Source organism: Pristis pectinata, chromosome 17 (genome assembly GCF_009764475.1).
Source record: "Pristis pectinata isolate sPriPec2 chromosome 17, sPriPec2.1.pri, whole genome shotgun sequence".
NCBI lineage: Eukaryota > Metazoa > Chordata > Chondrichthyes > Rhinopristiformes > Pristidae > Pristis > Pristis pectinata.
Window position 1 is genome coordinate 34,889,023 of NC_067421.1, and position 24,863 is coordinate 34,913,885.

General features: G+C 46.6%; 1 protein-coding gene across 1 annotated transcript in view; it reads right to left on the reverse strand.

Moving 5' to 3' along the window:
* Positions 1-24,863, reverse strand: part of sgsm1a (small G protein signaling modulator 1a) — a 97,112-nt gene that overhangs the window by 61,615 nt on the left and 10,634 nt on the right. The window contains exon 3 of the mRNA XM_052031975.1: positions 14,485-14,560. Within this exon, the coding sequence (XP_051887935.1) occupies positions 14,485-14,560 (76 nt within the window). The remainder of the gene's footprint in view (positions 1-14,484; positions 14,561-24,863) is intronic.

Sequence of the window (24,863 nt, forward strand, 5' to 3'; positions counted from 1 at the left end):
ACAGCTACTTTCCCACAGCTATCAGGTTCTTGAACCGACCTGCACAACCCTAAGGGCAGTACGGTAGTGTAGCGGTTAGCGTAACGCTTTACAGCGCCAGCGACCCAGGTTCAATTCCCGCCGCTGTCCATAAGGAGTTTGTACGTTCTCCCTATGTCTGCGTGGGTTTCCTCCGGGTGCTCTGGTTTCTTCCCACATTCCAAAGACGTACGGGTTAGGAAGTTGTGGGCGTGCTATGTTGGCGCCGGAAGCGTGGCGACACTTGCGGCCTGCCCCCAGAACACTCTACGCAAAAGAAGATGTATTTCACTGTGTGTTTCAATGTACATGTGACTAATAAAGATATCTTAATCCCACCTCAGCAACAGAACACTATGGACCACCTCTTACACTACCAAGGACTTGTTTTCAATTGTGTCTGTTTTTTTTTGCACTAAGGTCTTGGTTTTGCACAGTCTATTTATTCATTGTATGGCATAATTTATATTCTGTGTGTTGTCTGTACCTACGTGTGACGCTGCCACAAGCAATTTTTTCATTGTACCTGTACCTCACCGTACTTGTACACAAGACAATAAACTCAACTCGACTCCTGTGCTGTAAATTTCTGTGAATCTATGACAAGTTCCCCACTGTAGGGGGTAATGTGATGATGCACCCTCCCCTAGCTAGCTGGATTTGGAATTAATTCACCCATGACAGCTATAAAGCCGATACTCTGCCCGGGAGAAGTTCAGGATCGATATGTGTGAGCAAGGCATTGAGTCAGGGCTGGTGAGCAAGCAGATTCACAGGCTGAGAGGGAAAAACAAGCAAGATGTGGCCCTGTCCCATTGGATACAATCTGATGAACAGCCAGCAGGCAAGGAGAATTTCCAAGTGGAATTACATGAGCAATCTTCCTGGATCTATCTGAGGCTCCTTCCGCTCCGTTTCCATGGCAACCATCATCTCCGCTGCTCCTGACAAACAGTTCTCGCTGCCCTGAGCTCCTGCAGATAACAATGCCGCTCCTGATCTCCATCACGTCTCATCTCTTCAGCTCCGTCACCTACATCCCGCTGCCGTCTGCCATTCTCAGCCTCACCCGCTTCGTGGCCAAACCTCCCTCCTCCGTCCAACGCCACCACATGCCCCAGCCCCTGCACTCCGGCCTGACCCTCAGCTGGGCCAGTCCTCTGCCAGAACAGCATCTAGGGGCAGTGGTAAAGTAACCATCAACCAGTAATAAATTACCACTGGAAGTATCAAACAAGTAAATGATGTGGCTTCACATGAGGGTCCAGAGGAGGTTCATAAGAACAAGCCCAGGAATGAAAGGCTTAACGTACGAGGAGCGTTTGATGTCTCTGGGCTTGTACTCGATGCAGTTCACAAGGATGAGGGGGGATGTCATTGAAACCTACCGGATACTGAAAGGCCTGGCCAGAGTGGACATGGAAAGGATGTTTTCATTAGGAGAGCCTGGGATCCGAGGGCACAGCCCCATAATGAAGGGACGTCCCTTTAAAGCTGAGGTGAGGAGGAATTTCTTCAGCCAGAGGATGGTGAATCTGCGGAATTCGTTGCCACAGAGGGCTGTGAAGGCCAAGTCATTGGGTGTATTTAAAGCAGAGATTGATAGGTTCTTGATTGGTAAGGGTTACGGGGAGAAGGCAGGAGAATGGGGTTGAAAATCTTGATAGGTTCTTGATTGGTAAGGGGGTTAAGGGCTACTGGAGAATGGGGATGAAAAAAAACAGCCACGATTGAAATGGTGGAGAAGACTTGATGGGCCAAATGGCCTAATTCTCCTCCTATATTGTATGGTCTTATGGCTTCAATAAACCCCTTCTTTTTCTGGCCAGGATATGATGGGCCAAATGCCCACTTCCTGTGGCACATCTTTCTGTACATTCCATAATACCACCTTAGAGCAGGTAATGGTGATGAGGCACTCACCCACTCAAGTGAGGTCACTGTTGTAATGTGGGAAACATAGCAGCCATTTTGTGCACAGCAAGTTCCCACAAGCAGGACTTAGATAATAGCCAATAATGTGTTTGAGTTATATTAACTGAGGGATAAATACTGGTCAGGGCACTCTGTGGAACTCTCCAGCCACCCTTCAGACCAACACAGTGGGAAACGTTTCACGTAGGGTGTAGACGCAGCCTTGAGCCAAAGCCTCCGCAGTGGGACTTCAACCCACAACTCCCTGCCGGCTGACAAAATGAGCCTGACATCAAGTGCGGCACACAAATGATTGCTGGAGAAAGCTGCTTATTCCACCATTGCCCGTGTCCCTTCCCCCATCCCCTTATCCCACACACACCCTCCAGCACAGGCCAAGCCAACCCAGGCCAAGCCAGCTACCTAACTACACGTTGGGCGCAGTGGTGATTTAGGCGGGGGTGTCATGGGGGCTGGTGCCTTAGATGGGCAGGCTCTGAGCTCAGGGTCCCCCGCCTGCTGGGACCGGAATCATTGACCAAGCCAACAGCAAGTTACAGATGGAAACAGGGCCACGCGCTCTCCAACAGTGGCTGACTTTCAACCAGACAAACCTCCTCACTGGAACTCACTGCTAGGTAGGGTGGGAGGAGCAGACTGAAACAGCAGCTGGATGTGTACTTGCAGGGAAATGGACATAGTGCTGGAAGGTGGGTTAGGTTTATTGGCCAGCACAGATATGTTGAACTGAATGGCCTCCTGCCTTGTAAATTTCCTATGATTTTAAGCACAGATCTACTGTGTAACAACCAGGACCCATCACACTGCCATCACAGTGGCCAAGGTGACATTTTCTTCCTCAACTGCACACAGTTTGACACCCCCCACCCACAAAACACAGACCCACCTCTGTGTTGACCTGAAATACTACACAAGAGTGGTCTTTGTACTGCTTTTAGCTTCTCTTGGATGGGAGGGAGGGGGCAGAGTTTCATGCTGTAAGAGGATCGGGGAGTAGGGTGGAGACAGGTCCTGAGTATAGACTGGGTACTTCAAGTGCCAACATAAACCATGGCCAACGAGAGCATTGGAGAAATAATTCGGGGTGCTGTTGAGACTACAGAGCTCCCTGCCTGATAACTGATGCATCAATGAAATAAAAGCATTACCTGTGTTCTGCATGGAATCTGGGCACATTCCTCCAATGCACATTTCTCTAGCATCACATATCCATCTCGTCCTTTAAAAATAAAGCCAGTATCTCACAGGAATCTTTCCTGTCCACTTTTCAATCGATGCCATTACTGGGGAAGGAGAACATCCCCAAAAACATCTGGCCTGTTCAAAAACAGTCATTCCACAAAGAATTGTTCCAAGGTTTCTCACCGACAGCCACAGTGTTTGGCACCAAGGACTGCTACCTAACACCTTTCTGGTGTTTCTCACTTTCATTAGGAAATGGGTGCAAGGTATTTATTAAGCATTTCAGCTGTGTAAACACAACACATCCTCAAAGATTCAAACAGGCTTAATGGCAGTTTGCAATGTATACTGGATAAATCAATTCCATCGCCATTATGTAAAATACAACAAAGTAACTGATTGTAAACTGTTTTATGTATTTGATGGTGCTGAATCATTTGGTAACATTCATTTGACTGTACAACTTAATCCTGAGAAGTGAGAGCCAACCATATCACAGCGCAACCTCAAAACTTCAAACAGGCTAAATGGGTGTTTGCAATGTCTACTGCATGAATTCATCCCATTTCCATTATGTAAAATAGAACAATGAGGGCAGGGACCAGGGAACGCTGGGAAGACCCAGACAGCCAGGCACCATCGGTGTGGAGAAGGCGACCAGGTCTGAGCTGGTGACTCACCAGCACAGCTTACACTGATGGGAATCCACAACAAAATGTTCAGCACGGATTACTACTGCAGTACTCCAGTAATACTGAGTCTGGGATTGCGTTAGCCAGAGTGATGAGTTAGGGACCTGGTTGAACCTGAGGCAGAGGAACAGCACCCTCACCAGGCCGTAAACATAACCACTGCCAGTTAGGATCTCCCAGTGCCACGTTGCTTGCCTGTTTAATGGCCACAGGAAATATGGACATGCCTTTAACTTACTAATCAGCATCAAGGCTCTAGTTATACTCTGGGTGACTTTGCTTGCCTGCCCAACACCAAACTCCCTAAACAGGAACTCTCTTCCAAGCTTCAACATAGCAAGAGACAACCAGGAAGACAGAGAGAACCATTCAAGGATGTTCTCGAAATCTCCTTGGGACAAAAATGGACATCCTCACTGACTCGTGGGAACCCCTGGCCCAGCACTGCTCTAAATGGGGAAGGAACTCCAAGGAAGGCACTGAGCACCTTGAGTCTCCCCATCAGGAGCGCAAGGAAGCCTAGCGCACAGGCAGAAGGAGCGCACCACCTTGCAAACAACCCACTGCCTCGTCCGACAAAGCATCTGCTCCCCCATCTGTGAAGAAGCTTGTGGTTCCTACTCTGGCCTCATCAGCCACCTCGAGGTCAGAGTTATAGGGAGATACAGCACTGAAACAGGCCCTTTGGCCCACCAAGTCCATGCTAGTCATCAACCACCCATTTACACTAATCCCACATTAATTATTCTCCCCGCTTCTACCACCCACCTACACACTAGGAGCAATTTACAGTGACCGATTAACCAACCTGCACACCTTTGGTGTGTGGGAGCACTCAAAAGAAACCCGTGTGGTCACAGGGAGAACGTGCAAACTCCACACAGACAGCACCAGAAACTGGGTCTCCAGGGCTGTGCGGTGGGCAGCTCCACCACTGTGCAGCCCTCAGATCCCCCAGACAAGGAGACAACGCAAGTTACCCTCAACTCTGAGGCGCTGCCACAAAGGGAAGAAGTGTCTCCATTTGGCATTAAGGGAAAGGTGGAGGCTTGGGTGCTTCTGAAAATTTAGTATCAACATGGTTTGTTCTCTGGAGCACCACTGGATGCAGGAGTTCCCAGGTTGCTATTGCAGCTGGCAACAAGATTCAGATTCAGGTTAGTTTACTGTCACGTACACCAGGATGCAATGAAATTCCTTGCTCGCGTGAAGCTCACAGAATAAACAGTGTACATGGCAATAATAAATCCAACAATAAATCCAGTAATGAGCACAAAACCGCAGAATGGTGCAAAGATTGCAGTGCAATCTGAAGTAGTGCAGAAAGAAATGCTAACGTGACAATATCGGAATAACCAAGAGAGGTAGAGTTAAGAGTCTGAGAACACGGCAGCTCCACCTGGAAGGGGATGTGAGAGAGGTGATTGGTTCAGTGGGGATGAAGCTGTTCTTGAGTCTGGATGTCCGGGCTTTCAAACTCCTGTATCTTCTCCCAGAAGGAGAAAGAGAGAAAAGGGAATGGCCGGGGCGGCGGGCATCCTCGATGATACCGTTAGCCTTCCTGAGACAACGCACCATGAAGATGGACTGGGTGGAAGGCAGTGACAAACCTGTGATAGACTGGGCAGCGTTTACCCCTCTCTGCAGGTTCCGACCATCCAGAGCAGAGCAGAGCAGAGCAGCCGCCGTACCAGGCTGTGATGCAACCCATCAGGACACTTTCTACAGCACACCTGTAGAAGTTCGAGAGAATCCTCATAGACAAGCCGAATCTTAGATGCTTAAGAAAGTGAATATGCTGATGTGCCTTCTTCAACACCACATCAGTGTGGAAGAACCAGGAGAGGTTGCTGGTGATATAGATGCCCAGGAAAAATCTAGGAAAGATTCACCAGGTGAACATGAACCCCCTCCAGCTCCAGGATCAGTTGGGACACCAAGCAGGGCTGCAGGGAGGAGGTCTGGATGGAATGTGACCAGGTTCCCTCACAATGGGCCATGGGTTGGAAACTCTTTCCTGCAGCACAGTGTTTGTTGTGTACTTCACGATTAAATGCTATTGAAAACATCGTCTCATTTAGTGTGCGTGTGATGCACCTCCAAAAATCCACAGCCACCCCCTCCATGCACATGACATGCATTACCACATCAGCTGCAGGACCGTCGCAACGGTGTTCTGACATCACTCGCGCAAACCTGTGGGTGCCAAGCACCCAAATGCGGCAGGCCAAACCACGGCCATAAGAATCCTTAGGCTTCACAGGCATCTTGTTAGACTTAATGGGATACGGGTTCAAGCAGCAGCTTGAAGAGGGAAGTTTCAAGAAACGCTTTAATGGGGAGAGATGGCAGAGAGGAAGATCCAGAGTTCAGGGCCCTGGCAGCTGAAGGCCTGGCTGCCAGTGTTGGCGTGAGTAAAGTTGGGGAGATCTAACTGGAGCAGGGTAATGGCCTTGGCGGGTTTTACATTCAATGGGATTGACCAGCACATAAGGGAGAAGGGCAAGGAGGGATGTTAATAGAAGGTTTCACTGTACAGAAGACACTGGGATCAGCTGTAGTGTCCCTTCCTGATATAAGATCATGATACTCACACGAGGAATTTTCTGTGGGCAATGCTGTTGCTGTAAAGATATACCGCAGAGAGGAGAGAGGGAGAGAGGAAAAGGCACAGTAATTTTAAGTCCTCCGATCGACCATTTTCTCTCTCTTTCTGCTTTGTGTGGAGGAAGCTCTCCTTCACATCAGTTCTCTTCCACGGGGAATCTTCAATTGGAATTTCAATCAAACCAGTTTAAATCAAAGGCAATTTTCATCATTCAGGCCGCTGAGTCACGAATGCGTAAGCTAGCTTGATTTGGCAACCAACTTTCCCTGAAGTGTCTTAAAGAACTGGCAGCCCAAAAACAGCTGGACGGGCTGCCTTGTGCAGCTGTTGTGTTGCCTGTGAAATCAGCACTCCTTTCAAGAATACAACAGTTCTCAATTCCTGGCTTCCACAGGGCTGGCAGTGTTGTTGTTAAACGGAGCTGAGAGACAGATTAATGTGCAGTCAATGAAGAATCCACATCATTAGCCACTCCATCTCTCTCCTCCTATCTCCATGGTCATATTAATCCTACAACAAATGGGCCTCCAAGTAGCCGTGATAAGCAGTTTGGTAAATGAGGCTGAATCGAATTAAAATACACTCAGGATTGTGGCTTTTACTGTGCTGGCAGGCTGGGGTTAGTGTCAGCTCTTGGGACCCTTCATCCCCAAATAGTAAGAGCACTGTTCATTATCAATGGTTTCTCATTTCTCCCAACTCAAGGTGGGCTGCGGCCCTTCATAATGCAGCCACCCGTACAAAGCTTGCGGTGAATATCAACGATCTCCCCTCTCCTGATAGCCATTCTACCTCAATCCTCTGGGAGCCACCTGAGAGCCAATCCGCTTACTCTGGGTTACCATGGAAAACAAGCATCTCCAGATATCCGGTGCTGACAACCCCCCCCCCCCTCAAAAAACACAGAGAAAAAAAGGAACACTTCAAAAAAAATCATTCTGCTCATCTCCGTAGCTCTCAGCAGTCCTTCAGTCTGCAGGCCTGTGAAGTCAGGTTCAAATCCCATGCCAGAGATTTGAGGATAAAATTCGAAGCCGATCTCAGTGCAGCACTGAGCAGGTGCAGCTTTGTCAGAAGTGCCATCGGTGAGGCCCTGCCTGCTTTCTTCCTGACACCATGTCAGAGAGCAGGGGATTTCCACCACCAGACACATCTTTTCCTCCCCTTGCAGAGGGAAGGCTCCCCCCTCAATGCTCTGCCCCCTCCACTGAAACCCACTCTCCTTCTCCGGACACGTGCACTGCAGGAGATTCTATACTTGCCTTTTTACCTCCACTTTCCCACTGTGCACATCACTAGTCTCCCTTCCAGTAATTCTCTTGCACGTCTTCCAATTTTCTTCACTGCATTTGGTGCTCCCAATGTGGTTTCCTCTACATTTGGAAACCAAACACAGAATTTGCAAAGTACCTTCGTTCGGTCCTCAGGGGTGCCTCTGAACTCCTAGCCTCCTGTCATTTTAACTCTCCATCCCACTCCCCCTCTGACCTCGACCTCCTGCACTGTTCCGGCGAAGCCCAGTATAAGTAGGAGAAACAGCACCTCAGCTTCCAACTTGACAAATTACAGCTTTCAGAACTCAATAGCCAATAAACAATTTCATATAATCAGCCAACACAGTTTGCTATTCCAGATCTCTTGCATTTTAGAACATAGAACAGTACAGCACAGAACAGGCCCTTCGGCCCACAATGTTGTGCCAACATAGCTAATCCTTCTTACCTACAGAATGCCCATATTCCTCCATTTTCCTCTCATTCATGTGCCCATCCAAGCCTCTTCAAAGCCCCTAATGAATTTGCCTCCACACCCTATCAGGCAACGCATTCCAGGCACCCACCACTCTCTGTGGAACGTACCCCTCACGTCTGTTCTGAAGCTACCCCCTCTCACTTTAAATGCATGCCCTCTGGTATTGGATCGCTCAATAATGGGAAAAAGATATTGCTTGTCCACCCGATCTATGCCCCTCATAATTTTATACACTTCTAACAAATCACCCCTCAGCCTCCGCCGCTCCAGAGAGAAGAGCCCAAACTTGACCAGCCTCTCCTGATAGCACATGCCCTCTAATCCAGGCAGCATCCTGGTAAACCTCCTCTGCACCCTCTCTAAAGCCTCAACATCCTTCCTGTAGTGAGGTGACCAGAATTGCACGCAATACTCTAAATGATGCCTGACCAGAGTTCTATAGTGATGCAATTTTGTTTTTCTTTCTTTCTCTTCTGGTATTTTAGACTTCATTCACTTCCTCCTAATTACACCTCCTGCGCACACACACCTTTGTCACCCTATTCCTGCGAGCACCACAACCTTGTGTCACTCAGTGTCTCCTGGCCTCACCATATCACTGGTATTTCTCACTCTGCACCACCCCACCCCCAAACCCACCACCTTTCTCTGCAAATTAAAACCTGTTGCATTCCTAACTTTTCCCAGTTCTAATGAAACATTCATCGAACATAGAACAGAACAGCACAGCACAGGAATAGGCCCTTTGGCCCAGAATGTTGAGCCAAACTAATTAAGTTAATGACACCTAATCCTTTCTGCCTGCACATGGACAATATCCCTCCATTCTCTGCACATTCATGTGTCTATCTGAGAGCCTCTTAAACCCCTCTATCGTGTCTGCCTCCACCACCACCCCTGGCAGCACATTCCAGGCACCCACCACTTTCTGTGTAAAAAACTTGCCCCACACATCTCCTTTGTACTTTCCCCCTCTCACCTTACGCCCTCTAGTATTAGACATCTCAACCTCAAAAAGATATCCAGCTGTCTACTCTATCTATGCCTCTCATAATTTTATGAACTTCTATCAGGCCTCACCTCGGCCTCCGCCGTTCCAGGGAAAACAACCCTAGTTTGTCCAACCTCTCCTTATAGCACATGCCCTCTAATCCAGGCAGCATCCTGGTAAACCTCTTCTGCGCCCTCTCCAAAGCCTCCACATCCTTCCTGTAATGGGGCGACCAGAATTGAATGCACTACTCCAAGTGCAGCCGAACCAGAGTTTTATACATCTGCAACGTAACTTCCTGACTCTTGAATTTACTGCCTCAACTAATAAAGGCAAGCATGCCATTCACTCTGTTTGTCTCTCCACTGATGCATGTTGACTATTTCCAGCTTTTTCTTCCTTGACTTCTAACATCTCCTTACAAGGTCTGATGATAAGTTTCACTGCAAGGTGGCACCTCGGGATGTCTTGCTATATTAAGGTGGCGTCTTGCTATATTAAGGTGGCATCTTGCTATATTGAAGGCTTTACATCAATGCAAGTTGTTGTTGTCGCCACTGCTGGACTTCAAGTGAAGAGCAGCAAGTTGATCAGCATGGGCCCTCAGAGCCCAGTCCCTGATCATCCACAGTGGAGATATAAGAACATAAGGAATAGAAGCAGAAGGCCACTCAGCCCTTCATGATAGTACTACCATTCAATAAGGTGATGGCTGATCTTTTACCTCAGTGCCATTTTCCTGCACTAATCCTATATCCCTTACTTCCCTTGATATTCAAAAACCTATCAATTTCTTCAAGGAAGGATATACTCAGCAACTGAGCCTCCAGAACCCTTTTCCAATGTTTTACCACCATCTGGATGAAGAAATTCCAACGTCTCCATCCTAGAAGGCCAACCCCTTACTTCCAGCAAGCGTACCCAGATAAAACACTAACCTTGCATCAGAATTCAGAATAATCAGTGAGGTCACCTTCATTCTTCTAAGTTCAACACAGGTTCCTCTGAGATGTCTTCCTGAACCTTGGCTTCCCTCTACCATAGGGGACAGAGCCCTTGACCAGGTCTCATCTATTGCTCATATCTCTGCTTTCTTACCCCTTCTCCTCCAGGACAGAGCATAAACAGCATTCCCTTGGTCCTCACCACTGGACTGAAACAAAGATGTTCCATGTATCCTGCAAAAGGCAGACCTGGCTTAGACCCATGTGGGTTCCCATCAGCTGCACCTTCCAGTGAGTGGAGTTGAAGGCGAATTTGCTCCAGTCTGGCCCTATAAATGAAGGGAACTGGTTGGGCCTTTGTTCAAGAACTGGAAGGTCCTCAGGCCATCCTGTACCTCTCTCCACAGATGCGGCCTGACCTGCCGAGAGCTTCTAACATTTTGTTTTTATTGTATGTTATTGAAGAGGCTTATCGATCTCAGAAGTTCACCTCAGTTCAGCCAGGAGCCAGTCTATGTAAAAGTTAAGGTCCCCCATTAAAGCTCTCTGCCCATGCTCATTGCTCTGCTAAAGGATTCATTCTGCCAATGAACATGCAGGGAATGGAAGGATATAGGCCATGTGCAGGCAGATGAGCTAGGTTAGAATGGCATCACGGTCAGCACAGACATGGTAGGCCGAAGGGCCTGTTCCTGTCCTGTACTGTTCTACGTTCTATCCCACTAACCTCCGCATCCGAAGGACCATCCTTCTACCAACTCCACTCGCACCCTGATCTCCCTGGCTGTGACTTCCTGTCATCATTCTGACTCAGTTTTTATAGCTTCTTTTTCTTTATAGAGTCTTGTCTGCTTGGCGCATTCCACGGTGACCATTAGCTGCACAGACAACAAACCTTAATTTGATCTTCGCTGCCATTTGGTCTCAACCTGTCAGAGATATTCCCCCTGTTCTACCCACCCCCATTTTCTCTGCTACCTGAAACCAACTCATTATCTCGCTTCCCCAGTTCTAATGAAGGGTCCTGGAACTGAAACGTTAACTGTTTCTATCTCCACAGACGCTGCCTGACCTGCCGAGTGTTTCTAGCATTTTCAGTTTTTATTTCAGTTTTGAAGCATCTGGTTTTCACAGTACAGGCTGGACTGTTTAATCTCACCTCACAGGACAACCCCACCATCCCAGGAGTCAATCTGGAGAACCTTCGCTCTCCAGAACCATTCACTCTCCTACACACATCCCTCCTTATGTAGGGTGACCAGACCTGTACAAATGCAGGGCTCACCAGGGCTCCATATAATTGCAGCAACAAGTCTCTACTCTTGCACTCAATACAGAATACTGAACAAGGCTGACGAAAAGGCTTTGTTGTTCGAAAATAACAAGTCACTGTGAAATGAAGGACACACACGCAGCTTCCCACGAAAGTACACTTCACAAACAGAGGAAACACCTTCATCCGTCCTGTTACCAAATTTTAACCCTAAATGTGCCATGAGCAAAGTTGGCAATGGATGTCACTAGATAGTGATAACCTTTCCATAACAAAACAAAAGCTTGATTGAACTGGATTGGGAGATTACCAGTTGTCTCTTTACCCTGTAACACACAATAACACAATGCTAGGTCTCTGGATGTTTTTTATTCGCAGTTAGGCAGCTCACAGGTCTGTCCACTTTCTTTTATATCTGGGGTGGAAAACAACAATGAGTTGTCCAGTACCTTGAGACCTCAATGCTCATTTTCCCTAAATGTAAATCACTTTACACAGAATAATCCATCACAGAAGGAAACCATTTGGCCCCCCTGCCTCAGCTGGCCCTTACATCAGCCTTCATCTACCCACATACCCAGGAGCATGCTGGTGCTTGGAATTGGCTTTCCAGCCTTCCACACATTTCAGGTCTTGAAGCCAACTACAGATCAGTTACAATCATTTCACTGTTCTCATGATCCATATATTCCATTCTTCCCAGGTTTTTCTCGCCCACATCCCTGGTTTCAGTAGCTCCACATTTCTTAAGTCCCAGTCCCATCTATTTTGTCATTTGCTGAATATTTGTGTCTTTATATTAATATTTCATTTTTAGTCACATGTACATCGAAACACACAGTGAAATGCATCTTTAGCGTTGTGTGCTGGGGGCAGCCTGCAAGTGTTGCCACGCTTCCGGCGCCAACATAGCACGCCCACGACTTCCTAACCCGTACGTCTTTGGAACGTGGGAGGAAACCGGAGCACCCGGAGGAAACCCACGCGAACGCACGGGGGGAACGTACAAACTCCTTACAGACAGAGGCGAGAATTGAACCCGGGTCGCTGGCGCTGTAATAGCGTTACACTAACCGCTACACTAATTTTGGTCCCCAATTTGTACTCTTTGATGTCCATCCCGAAGCTGGTTATGTAATTCTCCAGCCTGCTGCCTGCTCCTCATCACCCCTTCCCTTTGCCAAGCTGACCTTCATTCTGCACTTACATGCAAACTACTTCTGTATCTAGGAAACAGATCCCCCAAAAGTGGGAGAACACAGAAATTCTACAAACCTGAGTCCTGATGCAGGGTTTCAATCCAAAAATTTTACAATTCCTTCCCCCCCCCCCCCCCCCCCCCCCCCCCCCCCCCCCCCCCCCCCCCCCCCCCCCCCCCCCCCAGATATGTTGCTCGACCCACTGAGTTCCTCCAGCAGATTGTTGCTCCAAATTCCAGTATCTGCAGTCTCTTGTGTCTGCAGAGCTGAGAATTGTTCAAGTCTCCCTGCTTTCTGCCTCTCACCCTTTCCTGTGTTGTGTCAGACACTTGCTATCCCCCAGGTGCCAATCTATACCTACTCTCTCACACATACCAATATCAAAGGCATTTTTTTTGAAGGTCTATATGTACCACTGCAACCCCTCTGTATGGTAATCAGCCAACAGAAGCAAGTTACATCACATAACAAGACTCTTGTTGAATGTTCCTACAGAGACCACCAGCACTGCCCCTCATTCTAGCCTTTGGTGGACTCCCTTCTCATGCAGTGCCTGTTCACTGGTAACATTAACCAGTTACACAATCCATCCCACCGTTCTTGTTAAAAATATGTTCCATCTAAAGAGGAAAAGTAATGCCTAGGATCAGAAAGCATGGCCGTTCCTCTGGTTTGCTTCTATCCCCTGGAATACTTTGCATTTCACAAGCTTCTGGCCAGAATTTGCACAGGGCCATCAACCAATTGCAGGGATGGTGGATGTGAATTGTTCCTTGATGTGGAAGGATGTGAACTCAAATAATATCGTTCTCTACTCAGAATCATCAAAATTGACAGCACAGCCCATTCTGGCTAAGAATGGGATCTGAGTCCCAGCTCTGGCTTGTGGCCTGCAGGAGGTTGCTCTTCGTGGTACTGACTAAAATGTGCTTCCCCTACCCAGTGAGTTCCAGACCCCCACAACTCAATAAATATGTGAGACTCTCAGCTCCTCTCTAATCCATCTAATTAACTGCCCCCTTGTTACTGAACTGCAGGCCAGAAAGAAATAGGTCCTCCCAATTCAGCTCATGTGGACTTCCCAAAAATGTGATAAATCTCCATTAACTGTCCCCTGGTACAAGGAGGGCTCAGGTGACTATCTAATGCAGGGCTGTGTCACTTTGTTAATTCAGCACATTAAGCTGAGAAGGTCATTGGATTTTTCAGATGGCCTTTCTCTTTATCCACAAGTCATCCTTAGTAACTATCACCTTTCTGACCTGCCCCACTTCCCTACTGGTGTAACACATGGATGGGGGGAGTGTGGGGGGGAAATGTTGGGGGGAAGCCTGCCCGTCGCATGTGGACACAGAAGAACAAAAAGGCCATAGAATCATAGAGGTATGCAGGATGGAAAGAGGTCTTTTGGCCCCACCGGTCCTTGCCGACCAAGATGTCTATCCAAGCTAGTCCCACTTGCCTGCACTTGGCCCATATCCCTCCAAACCTTTCCGAGCCACGTACCTGTCTCAATGTCTTTTAAACGTTGTAATTGCATCCACCTCTACAGCTTCCTCTGACAGCTCATTCCATATATCCGCTCTGTGAAAAAGTGTTCCCTCAGCTCCCTTTTAAATCTTTCCTGTGTCCTCTAGTTTTAGACTCCCCTACCCTGGGAAAAAGATTGCGACCATCCACCATATCTACGCCCTTCATGAACCTCTATAAGGTGACCCCTCAGCCTCCTTTGCTTGGGGAAAACATCCCAGCCTCTCCCATCTCTACTTATAGTTCAGGTCCTTCAGTCTCAGTAATGTTCTCGTGAACCTTTTCCGCACCCTTTCCAGCTGAGAGGGTTTCCCTCACTCCGAGCTCCCCACAAACAGGGAAGGGCGTCCCTGCACTTACCGCAGAAGGAGATAATGTGGCTGCTGTCCTCGTGTACGAACTTCCTGGTAACGGCTTCCTCCATGATCTGCTTCACCTGCACAAACAACAAAGAGATGGCGTCAGTCCTGAATCTGGAACCCTGGACTGCAGGGAATCTAATTCACGGCTGTGTTGGGGGTTGGGGAGAGGAGGCCAGGTCAGCGGAAAGAGGGGTGAGGATTCACCAGTTTTTATGACAAGTACTTTCTTCTTGAAATGGATATATGAAGCTGTGCTCAATTTCGCATCAACCATTGTTCTTCAGTGAGCTTGCAAAACAATCTGTTATGACACAGCAGTGTAGCGGCTAGCGTAACACTTTACAGCGCCAGCAACCGGGGTTCAATTCCGGCCACTGTCTGTAAGGAGTTTGTATGTTCTCCCCGTGTCTGCGTGGGTTTCCTCCAGGTGCTCCGGTGTCCTCCCACATTCCAAAGAGGTATGCGTTAGGAAGTTGTGGGCATGCTATGTTGGCGCCGGAAGCATGGCGACACTTGCGGGCTGCCCCCAGAACACTATGCAAAAAGCTGTATTTCACTGTATATTTAAATGTTTATGTGACTAATAAAGATATCTTAATTCCTCAGAACTACCCCTTTGACCGAGTTTTTGACATTGGCCCTAATATCACCCGCTGTGGTCTGGTGTAAGTTAACTGGAAGGCTGTTTGCAATGTTTTACTACGTTAAGGGTGCTACATATACACTGCTTTTTGTTCAGTGTTAGCCTTCCTTCTAATGCACTATACTAGAGTGCAGTAACTGATCTGGGAAGACTGCCAACTGCTAAACCATCTTTCATCAACTCTGAAGCCATTTCTCCACAATCAGCCAACAAATGAGAACAAAATTGCATAGTGATAAACATCTGAACTCAATGAAACGTCTCCAATTACATTAATTATTTCAGTAAACAACATCCGTTTTTGGGACGGATGTAGATAAAGACGGCCATCTGGAGAAGCCTTGCTCGCTCATCCCAGCTCAGCATCCAACTGCGCCTGGAGCAAGGTCAGTGTCTCCACAGCTCGAGCTGTAGGTCCCAAGTATTTGTGCAGATAATTTCTCATGCTTACCCCATTTCCAACCAGTCCTGCATCGTCTTGTCGACTTCTGTCTCCCCACAGCCCCAGAACACACGATGCCTCCTCACTTACCCCAGAGAATCGAGACCAACACTCCAGGACTACCAAAGACACCATTTTCAAAATGAAAATGTAAGCCAAGCCATTATCTGCTCTCCAAAGTGAATGCTGAAGATCTTGGGCACTGTTTAGAAGAACAGGGAAGTTAAATCCAGTCACCAGGCCGTTATTTATTCCTCTCAGTACCATGACTAAAACAAATTATCTGTCTGAAGAATGAGGGAGCTTGCTGTGATATAAATAGGGAGCCATGTTTCCTACACTACAATGCTTCCAACACGCTTTCATAAAACCCAGTATTGTCTATTAGGCTGTTGTGGGCCAATATTAGAACATAAAACAGTACAACACAGGAACAGGCCCTTCAGCCCATAATGTCTATGCCAACCATGGTGCCAAATCAAACTAAACCTCTCTGCCTGCACATGATCCATCTCCCTGCATGTTTATGTGCCTGTCGAAATACTGCTTGAACATCACTGTTGTATCTGCTTCCACCACCATGCCTGGCAGCACCGTTCCAGGCACCTGCCACTCTCTGTGTAAAAGTGTTTACCTCGTACATCTCCTTTAAACTTTCCCCCTCTCACCTTAAACTTGAGTCCTCTAGTATTTGACATTTCTACCTTGGGAATAAGACTCTATCTACCCTATCTATGCCTCTCATCATTTTATAAACAGCTATCAGGTCTTCCCTCAGCCTCTGATGCTCCAGAGAAAACAACCCAAGTTTGTCCAACCTCTCCTTCTAGCTCATACCCTCTAATCCAGGCAGCGTCCTGGTGAACCTCTTCTGCACCCTCTCCGAAGCCTCCTCATCATTCCTGTAATGGGGTGACCAGAACGGCACCCAATGTTCAGGGCAGAGTTTGAAATTTTTTGCCAGCTTTCACCAGAACCTATCCATCACATACCCTGGAATCTTGGGTAGAAGGTTAAGGAGGTTTGGCATGCCATCAAATGCTCTAACAAACTTCTACAGATGTACTGTTGAAGGTATCCTGACTGGTTGCATCATGGTCTGGTACGGCAATTCGAATGTTTAGGAAAATAAGAGAGTAGTGGACTCTGCCCAATACATCACGGGCACATCCCTCCCCACCATCGGTAGTATCTACAGGAGGCACTAACTCAAAAAGGCAGCATCTATCATCGAAGATCCCCACCATCCGGGCCATGCCATCTTCTTGCGGCTACCATTGGGCAGGAGGTACAGAAGCCTGAAGTCCCAGGTTCAAGAACAGCTACTTCCCTTCAACCACTTGGTTCTTGAACCAACCTGCACAACCCTAATCACTACCTCAATATAGCAACACTAGGACCACTCTGATCACTTTGCACTACAATGAACTTTTTTTTTGCTCTAATCATGATTTTTCTTGTAAAAATTGTGTGCAATTTACGTTTGTTTTTCTTGTGAATGCTGCTTATCTGATGCTATGTGCCTGTGATGCTGCTGCAAGTAAGTTTTTCATTGCACCTGTGCACGCATGGACTTGTGTATATGACAATAAACTCCACTTTGACTTTGAATAAATTACATCCCAGGCTGCAGGGTCGTCCTTTTCTGCTCCCATTGCATTATTGTGGGTAGATTAACCTAGCTAAGCGGATCATAGGTTAACTCAATGTACAATGCCTTCAATGTGGACCCAGAGCTAGAATCTCTGTGCTGCCTGCTTCTCAGTGAGGGTCAAATGCTGCAAGATTTCCTGCTCTACCACCACAGCATGGCCTTATATCAGGGCCAATGTCACTGTCAGCGGCAACACTTATACTGAGAAAAGCGAAGAGACTGAAAGGAGATCTTATAGAGGTGTATAAAATCATGAGGGGCATAGATAGGGTGAAAACACTCAGGGTTGGGGAGTCAAGGAGCAGAGGGCATAGGTTTAAGATGCGAGGGGAAAGATTTAATAGGAATTTGAGGGGCAACATTTTTTTTAAAATACAGAGGGTGGTACGTAAATGGAATGAGGAAATGGTTGAAGCAGGTACAATAAAAGACAGGTGGACGGGTACATGGATAGGCAAGGCTGAGAAGTTTATGGGCCAGATATTAGCTTGGATGGACACCTCAGTCAGCGTGGACCAGTTGGGCCAAGGGGCCTGTTTCCGTGCTGTATGACTCTACGACTCTAAGAATTAAACTGCAGGCAACTCAAGAACCGCTTAATAGAAGGTTGTCTCATAACTTCGAGAAATAGCGAAAGGGAGGAAAATTCATAGACAGAACCAGGCACGGTAGTGTAGCGGTTAGCGCGATGCTATTACAGCGCCAGCGACCCGGGTTCAATTCCCGCCGCTGTCTGTAAGGAGTTTGTACGTTCTCCCCGTGTCTGCGTGGGTTTCCATAGAACAATACAGGCCCTTCGGCCCACCATGTTGTGCCGACCTTTAAACCACGCCTAAGACTATCTAACCCCTTCCTCCCACATATCCCTCTATCTTAAATTCCTCCATATGCTTATCTAACAATCTCTTGAACTTGACCAACATATCAGCCTCCACCACCACCCTAGGCAGCGCATTCCATGCACCTGTTTTTCTGGGTGAAAAACCTCCTTCTGATATCTCCCTTGAACTTCCCACCCATTATCTTCCTAGTTGTACACTGTTATTGGACAGTCTGTGCTTTCATGAAGTATGGGTAGCAGCAGCCAGCGTTCATCTCTTACAAAGTTTATCCCCTATGGATTTGAAATTCCATTTACACCATAATTACAAATGTCACAACATATTTCCCACAGAGGGTGGGGTTTCCTCCGGGTGCTCTGGTTTCCTCCCACATTCTAAAGATGTACGGGTTAGAAAGTTGTGGGCATGTTACGTTGGTGCCGGAAGCGTGGCGACACTTGTGGGCTGTCCCCAGAACACTCTAAGCAAAAGATGCATTTCACTGTGTGTTTCGATGTACATGTGACCAATAAAGATATTTTTTAAAAACCCAGCTTTAAAAATAGATTAAATCCAAACCATTATTCCTAGTCAATTATCCTTGAGTATGTGAATTAGAGTAGAGTGGTTTTTGTAACATGAGCTGAATGCCCAGTGAAAGAAAGAATTTTATCAGGTCTTTCCCAATCTCAACGTGCTACAGTGTGTCTTACAGCCCATGGTGTACCCCATTTGGAGTGTGGTCATTATTGCAGTTGGAAATGTGGTATCTCGGTATGCACAGCAAGCTCCCACAAACACCAACATGTTAATGACCAGATCGTCTACTTCTGTGACCTTTTAGAGGGCCTTATGCTGGGCAGTCCTGGTGACATCACTGATCACATGACTTACTAACATGATTATATCCTAACACACAAGGAGAAATGGGAAGAATCTCTACCATGTATCCTAAGATGAACACACATTACAGCTTTAAGAGTTGTGGATTTAGGAACATGTCACGCCAGCAAGAAAAATAAGATGCAGAAACAGCCCCTGAAGTTTAATCTTCTGACTATAAACTCATTGCCCATCCTGTTGTGTGGGTCGCAGGGGTTGGGTCAAAGACAAACAGAAAGAACTGTAGGCAACTGGGCTGCAGCACTTGATTTCAAAGCTGCAGCAACTAATTTCTGAAATAAAATTACAGGAAGAGAGCATTAAGTCTGCAAACGGTGGATCAGATGCAAACATGCAGAAGGCTTGAGCACTGCAACGCTATTAAGGTGGGAACAGAAGGAAAATGGTGTCTCAGAAACAAGGCTTCATTGGCCTGTGATCATTCACATCTTACATTGGAGAGGATGCAGAGTTTTCGTTAATGGCCATTAGTTACACTTGAGGCAGAACAAAGTGCAGGAAGTTCACAGTGATTGAAAGCTGTGGTGAAGGAATGGAAAACAGCAATATGTCTTGCAGAAAACAGTTCCAAAGTGTATCCCACGCTCACTGATGTCACACTTGTGAAGGTAGCGCAGAGGTTGGAAGAATACTTCAAACCACAGCCGCCTGCGATAGCAGAGAGCCATTTATTCAATCCATGCAAACAAGAGCTGGGGGGAACCGTGAGTGAACTGTGAGGGCCTATCAGGTTACTGTGACATCGGGGAGTTTCTGGAGCATGCACTAGGAGACAGGGTTGTGTGTGGTCTAGAAGATAAAATGACCCAGTTCGCACTGTTAGGCATGAAAAATGTTACATTTGATTTGGTAGGACTGAGATTTCCATGGTAACGGCAGCCAAACGTGTTAGAGAATCCTGTCGATGCACAACAGATAGCATTTGAACTATGCATGCACTGTTGGAGTGGATTTCTACAAGTGCATGATGGTACAATGAGAACCCAACAGTTAAATTGGTAAATTGGCTTATTATTGTGACATGTACCGAGGTACAGTGAAAAACGTTGTTTTGCATGCCATCCATACAGATCATTTCATTGCAACAGTACAGTGAGGTAGAACAAAGGAAAACAATAACAGAATGCAGAATAAAGTGTTACAATTACAGAGAAAGTGCAGTGCAGGCAGACAATAAGGTGCAAGGCCATAACGAGGTAGACTGTGAGGCCAAGAGTCCATCTTTTCGTACTAGAGAACTGTCCAATAGTCTTAGAACAGCGGGATAGAAGCTGTCCTTGAACCTGGTGGTACGTTCTTTTTGGTATTGGTATTGGTTTAATATTGTCACTTGTACCGAGGTACAGTGAAAAACTTGTCTTGCATACTGTTCGTACAGGTCAATTCATTACACAGTGCAGTTACACTGAGTTAGTACAGAGTGCATTGAGGTAGTACAGGTAAAAACCATAACAATACAGAGTAAAGTGTCACAGCTACAGAGAAAGTGCAGTGCAGGTAGACAATAAAGTGCAAGGTCACAACAAGGTAGATTGTGAGGTCAAGAGTCCATCTCATCGTATAAGGGAACCTTTCAGTAGTTTTATCACAGTGGGATAGAAGCTGTCCTTGAGCCTTGTATCTTCTGCCCAATGGGAGGGGGGAGAAGAGAGAATGTCCAGGGTGGGAGGGGTCTTTATGTTGGCTGCTTTACTGAGGCAGTGAGAAGTGTAGACAGAGTCCATGGAGGGGAGGCTGGTTTCTGTGATGTGCTGAGCTGTGTCCACAACTCTCTGCAGTTTCTTGCAGTCTGAGGCAGAGCAATTGCTGTACCAAGCCGTGATGCATCCAGGTAAGGAATACAGAGAAGGCAGCACTCCACTGAGAGACACAAATCCCACTACTGACAGCAGCCTCTGGTCTGAACCATGCACCAGGCCACAAGTGGGATACCACTCTCTCTCTCCTTGCTCCATTTCAAGCTCAAAATAAGTAGGTTCAGGAAGTTACGTGGAATCCTTCTCCTGGGAAAAGGCCGGACCGATTCAGTACCATCTCAGGTTGGCCAACTCGTTCTAAATATTTAGTCCATTCAGCCCACTGTGCCTTTACTTGAAGCAAGGCACCCAGACTAGGCCCACCCCGTACTGTGCCACCACAAAGCTGGAGGAGTTTGCCCCTGCTGACCACCCGTGCAGAGCCAAGATGCTGAAAGGGTCAGAGCTCAAACAGGGTGCATCGACTGACTCAGCTCTACAACTCCAAGGCACCGAGCACGCGATCTTCTTCATCCATCGCCCTCGGCCGCTGGAGAAATCCGAGGGCCTCTGGGACTGTAATCCGCAATGGAACACAGCCCGGCATCATGACAGCTACTCTGTACCTGCCTGTCATGCACAAAGCAACAGCAGGATACATCATCAGGGAGCCCAGAGATTGTCTTCGCCACCAGAACCAATATTCAGTCTTCACTCTAACACATTAAAGGATAAATGAAAGCTCTTTCCAGAGGATTACAGGAACTCCTTTGCTAACTGTGGAAACTGACTTACAATTTGTTGTAGCCGTTACCAGGTTAATGTCTTCCCCAACCCATTCTCACATTCACAGATCAATTGTCTGCTAATTAAACATTTATTCAGAATGTAGGTATTAAAATGGATTTAAAAGATTCAGCAGAATCGAGTCTGTGTAAACATCATCTGCAATGTTCTGACAGCCTGAGCTTACCAGGCAAGGGAATGAGAGCAGGACAGTCCTTCCAGCTCAAACCCTTGTGGTCCTTGTGAGCCAGCACATCTCAAGCAGTGAATGGCCCAGCTTGGAATACCTTGGAGATCCGCTGGAATACTTTGGAAACTATAGGAAGTCTCTCCTCTACACCCACCTCATGTCCGGAATGAATGTTGACAATCAGTGTGTTTCAGATCCATTATATCGTTAGTCGACAATCAATACTAAGATCCCAGCGATGTTGGTCAGCCAAGCTCAGGACACAGGCATATCATGATGTGACATGAGTGAAAGCAGATCACTGAGGTACGTTGCCCCATTTACAGAGCGCCAGACTGTGGTCAATTGGCAACTGCAAAGGAAGGCCACATTTTGGCTTCAAGAGGAAAGAATTCTCACAGACCCGACTGGCAAGATCTTTTTTGATGGAAGATGTTCACTTGTCTCAGGGAAATTGGCTGATCCTGTCATTCAATGGCAGTCTATGATTGGAGAGGATTGGGAACAGGACTAGATGCTAATCTGGGCAAGTATCAGTGAAACAGACCTTAAGTGTAGGTCCAGAGCTACAAGTGTTGTATATCGTGTATCAGGGCAATCAGCCCAGTTCCCAGTCTATACTTATGTGTACACAAGAACACCAGAAATGGGAGGTGGAATTAGCCATTTAGTCCCTTTGTCAGAGATGTACAGCATGGAAAAAGGCCCTTCAGCCTATACTTGTCTGTGCTGACCAAGATGTATATTCAAGTTAATCCCATTTCCTAGCACTTGGCCCATATCCGTCTCAACTGTTGTCATCTATATACCTATCAACATACTTCTTATATGTATCTAATGTACCTGCCTCGCCCACTTCCCCTGGCAGCTGGCTCCCTATATCTACCACTCACTGTGTAAAAAAGTTGCCCCTCAGGTTCTTATTAAACCTTTCACGTCTGACCTCAAAACTATGTCCTCTAGTTTTTGATTTCCCAACCCTGGAAAAAAGACCGCTCACCCTATCAATGCCCCTCATGATTTTATATACCTCCATGAGATCACTCCCTAGTCTCCTATGCTCCAAGAAGTAAATGTCATTGAATAAAGTCATGGTTGAAATAGTCAATGGCCTCGGTTCCATTTTCCTGCTTGATCCTTTGACTCTTGAATCTCCAAGAGTACAAAACTTTGTCCATTTCAGCCTTAAATACCAACTTAGTCCCTGCAAAGAACCATTAACTTCAACAGAGTATTCACTGCTTCTCAGGTAACTATTTCTCCTACCCTCACTCCTAAATCTCTTAGATTCAATCCTTCATCAGTAAGGTTTTTATTCTAGATCTTTCAATCATTCTTTTGATTCACTCTGTTGCACCTTCTCATTGGTTTAAGCACTTCTCTCCCTCTCTAACAAATACAGACCCACACATTCAAGCCATGATTTTGTACTTTCTCCGTCTAGATGGCATCAAAATACATCATTGTTGTACCCGCTCTCTTGGGTCCGCATGGATGCCACAATTGGACACAATTTATAATTTACTCTGGAATTTACCGTTCAATCTCCAGGACAGAAAGCGAGAAACTATAGGTGAGTTTTCCTAACATCAGGAAAACGCTGGATTTGATTACTAAGGAAGAAATAGCACAGCATTTAGAATATCATAAGACAATTAAGCAAAATTAATATGGTTTTATGAAAGGCAAATCATGGTTGACAAATTTTTATGAGTTATCTTTATTAGTCACATGTACACCAAAACACAGTGAAGTGCATCTTCTGCATAGAATGCTCTGGGGGCAGCCCGCAAGTGTCGCCACGCTTCCGGCGCCGACACAGCATGCCCACAACTTCCTAACTTGTACGTCTTTGGAACGTAGGAGGAAACCGGAGCACCTGGAGGAAACCTACGCAGACACAGGGAGAACATGCAAACTCCTTACAGACAGCGGCCGGAATTCAACCCAGGTCACTAGTGCTGTAATAGCATTACGCTAACCGCTATACTACCTTTGAGGATGTAACAAGCAGGGTGGATAAATGGGAAGTGGTACATGTTGGATATTTGGATTTCCAGAAGGCATTCCATTAGGTGCCACATAACGGGTTACTGCCCAAGCTAAAAGCACGAAGAGTTGGAGGTAATCAGAACAGAAAGTAATGGAAACACTCAGCAAGTCAGGCAACATCAGTGGAAAGAGAAAATCTTAACATCTCAGGTCCAGGATCCTTTGTAAGGTGAAAAGCCTTTGACCTGAAACATTAACTGCTTCTCTCTCCACAGATGCTGCCTGACCTGCTGAGTGTTTCCAGCATTTGCCCTATTTATTTCAGATTGCCAGCGTTTGCCAATTTCTTTTAACTTTCATTTTGATTTTGGGGGTGATATATTGGCATAGATTGGGAGTGGCTAAAATTGAGAATTGAAATAAATAGATCAGTTTCCAACTGGCAATCAGTAAAGAGTAGCACACTGTGATTGCCGGGGCCTACACTATTTACAGTCTATATTAATGGCTTGGATGAAGGGACAAAATGAACTGTGGCCAAATTTGCTGATGATAAAAAGATGGATGCGTTAGTGAGTTGTGTGAAGGACAGTAAGAGGACGTAGATGGGTTACACGAGTTGGGTGAGAAGCTGGCCGATGGAGTATAATGTGGCAAAATGAGAGGTCATCCACTTTACATGGAATAATAAAAATGCAAATTATTATTTAAATTAAGTGAGGCTACAAACTGTTGCAGTACAAAGGGATCTGGGTGCTCTAGTGCATGAGAAACAAAAGTCAGCACGGAGATATGGCTGATTTCCATTATTTTCTGTTATGATTACCTCCAACTCTTTGTGCTTTTAGCTTGGGCAGTAACCCGTTATGTGGCAACTAATGGAATGCCTTCTGGAAATCCAAATATCCAACATGCACCACTTCCCATTTATCCACCCTGCTTGTTACATCCTCAGAGGTAGTGTAGCAGTTAGCGTAACACTATTACAGCGCCAGCAACCCAGGTTCAATTCTGGATGCTGTCTAGAAAGGAGAAAATTTTAACACAAATTGATGAATTAGTGCAGTGCATTTTAATGCGCAGCAGGAGAGCAGACGGCTTGGTAACCAAATCCTGCAACCTTTTTCTTCAAGAGTCACTAATTGGATTCCGGCAAAACGCAACTGGGGAAGGCAGCAAAGTACATATTAAGTTTGTGGCTACTTGTGGG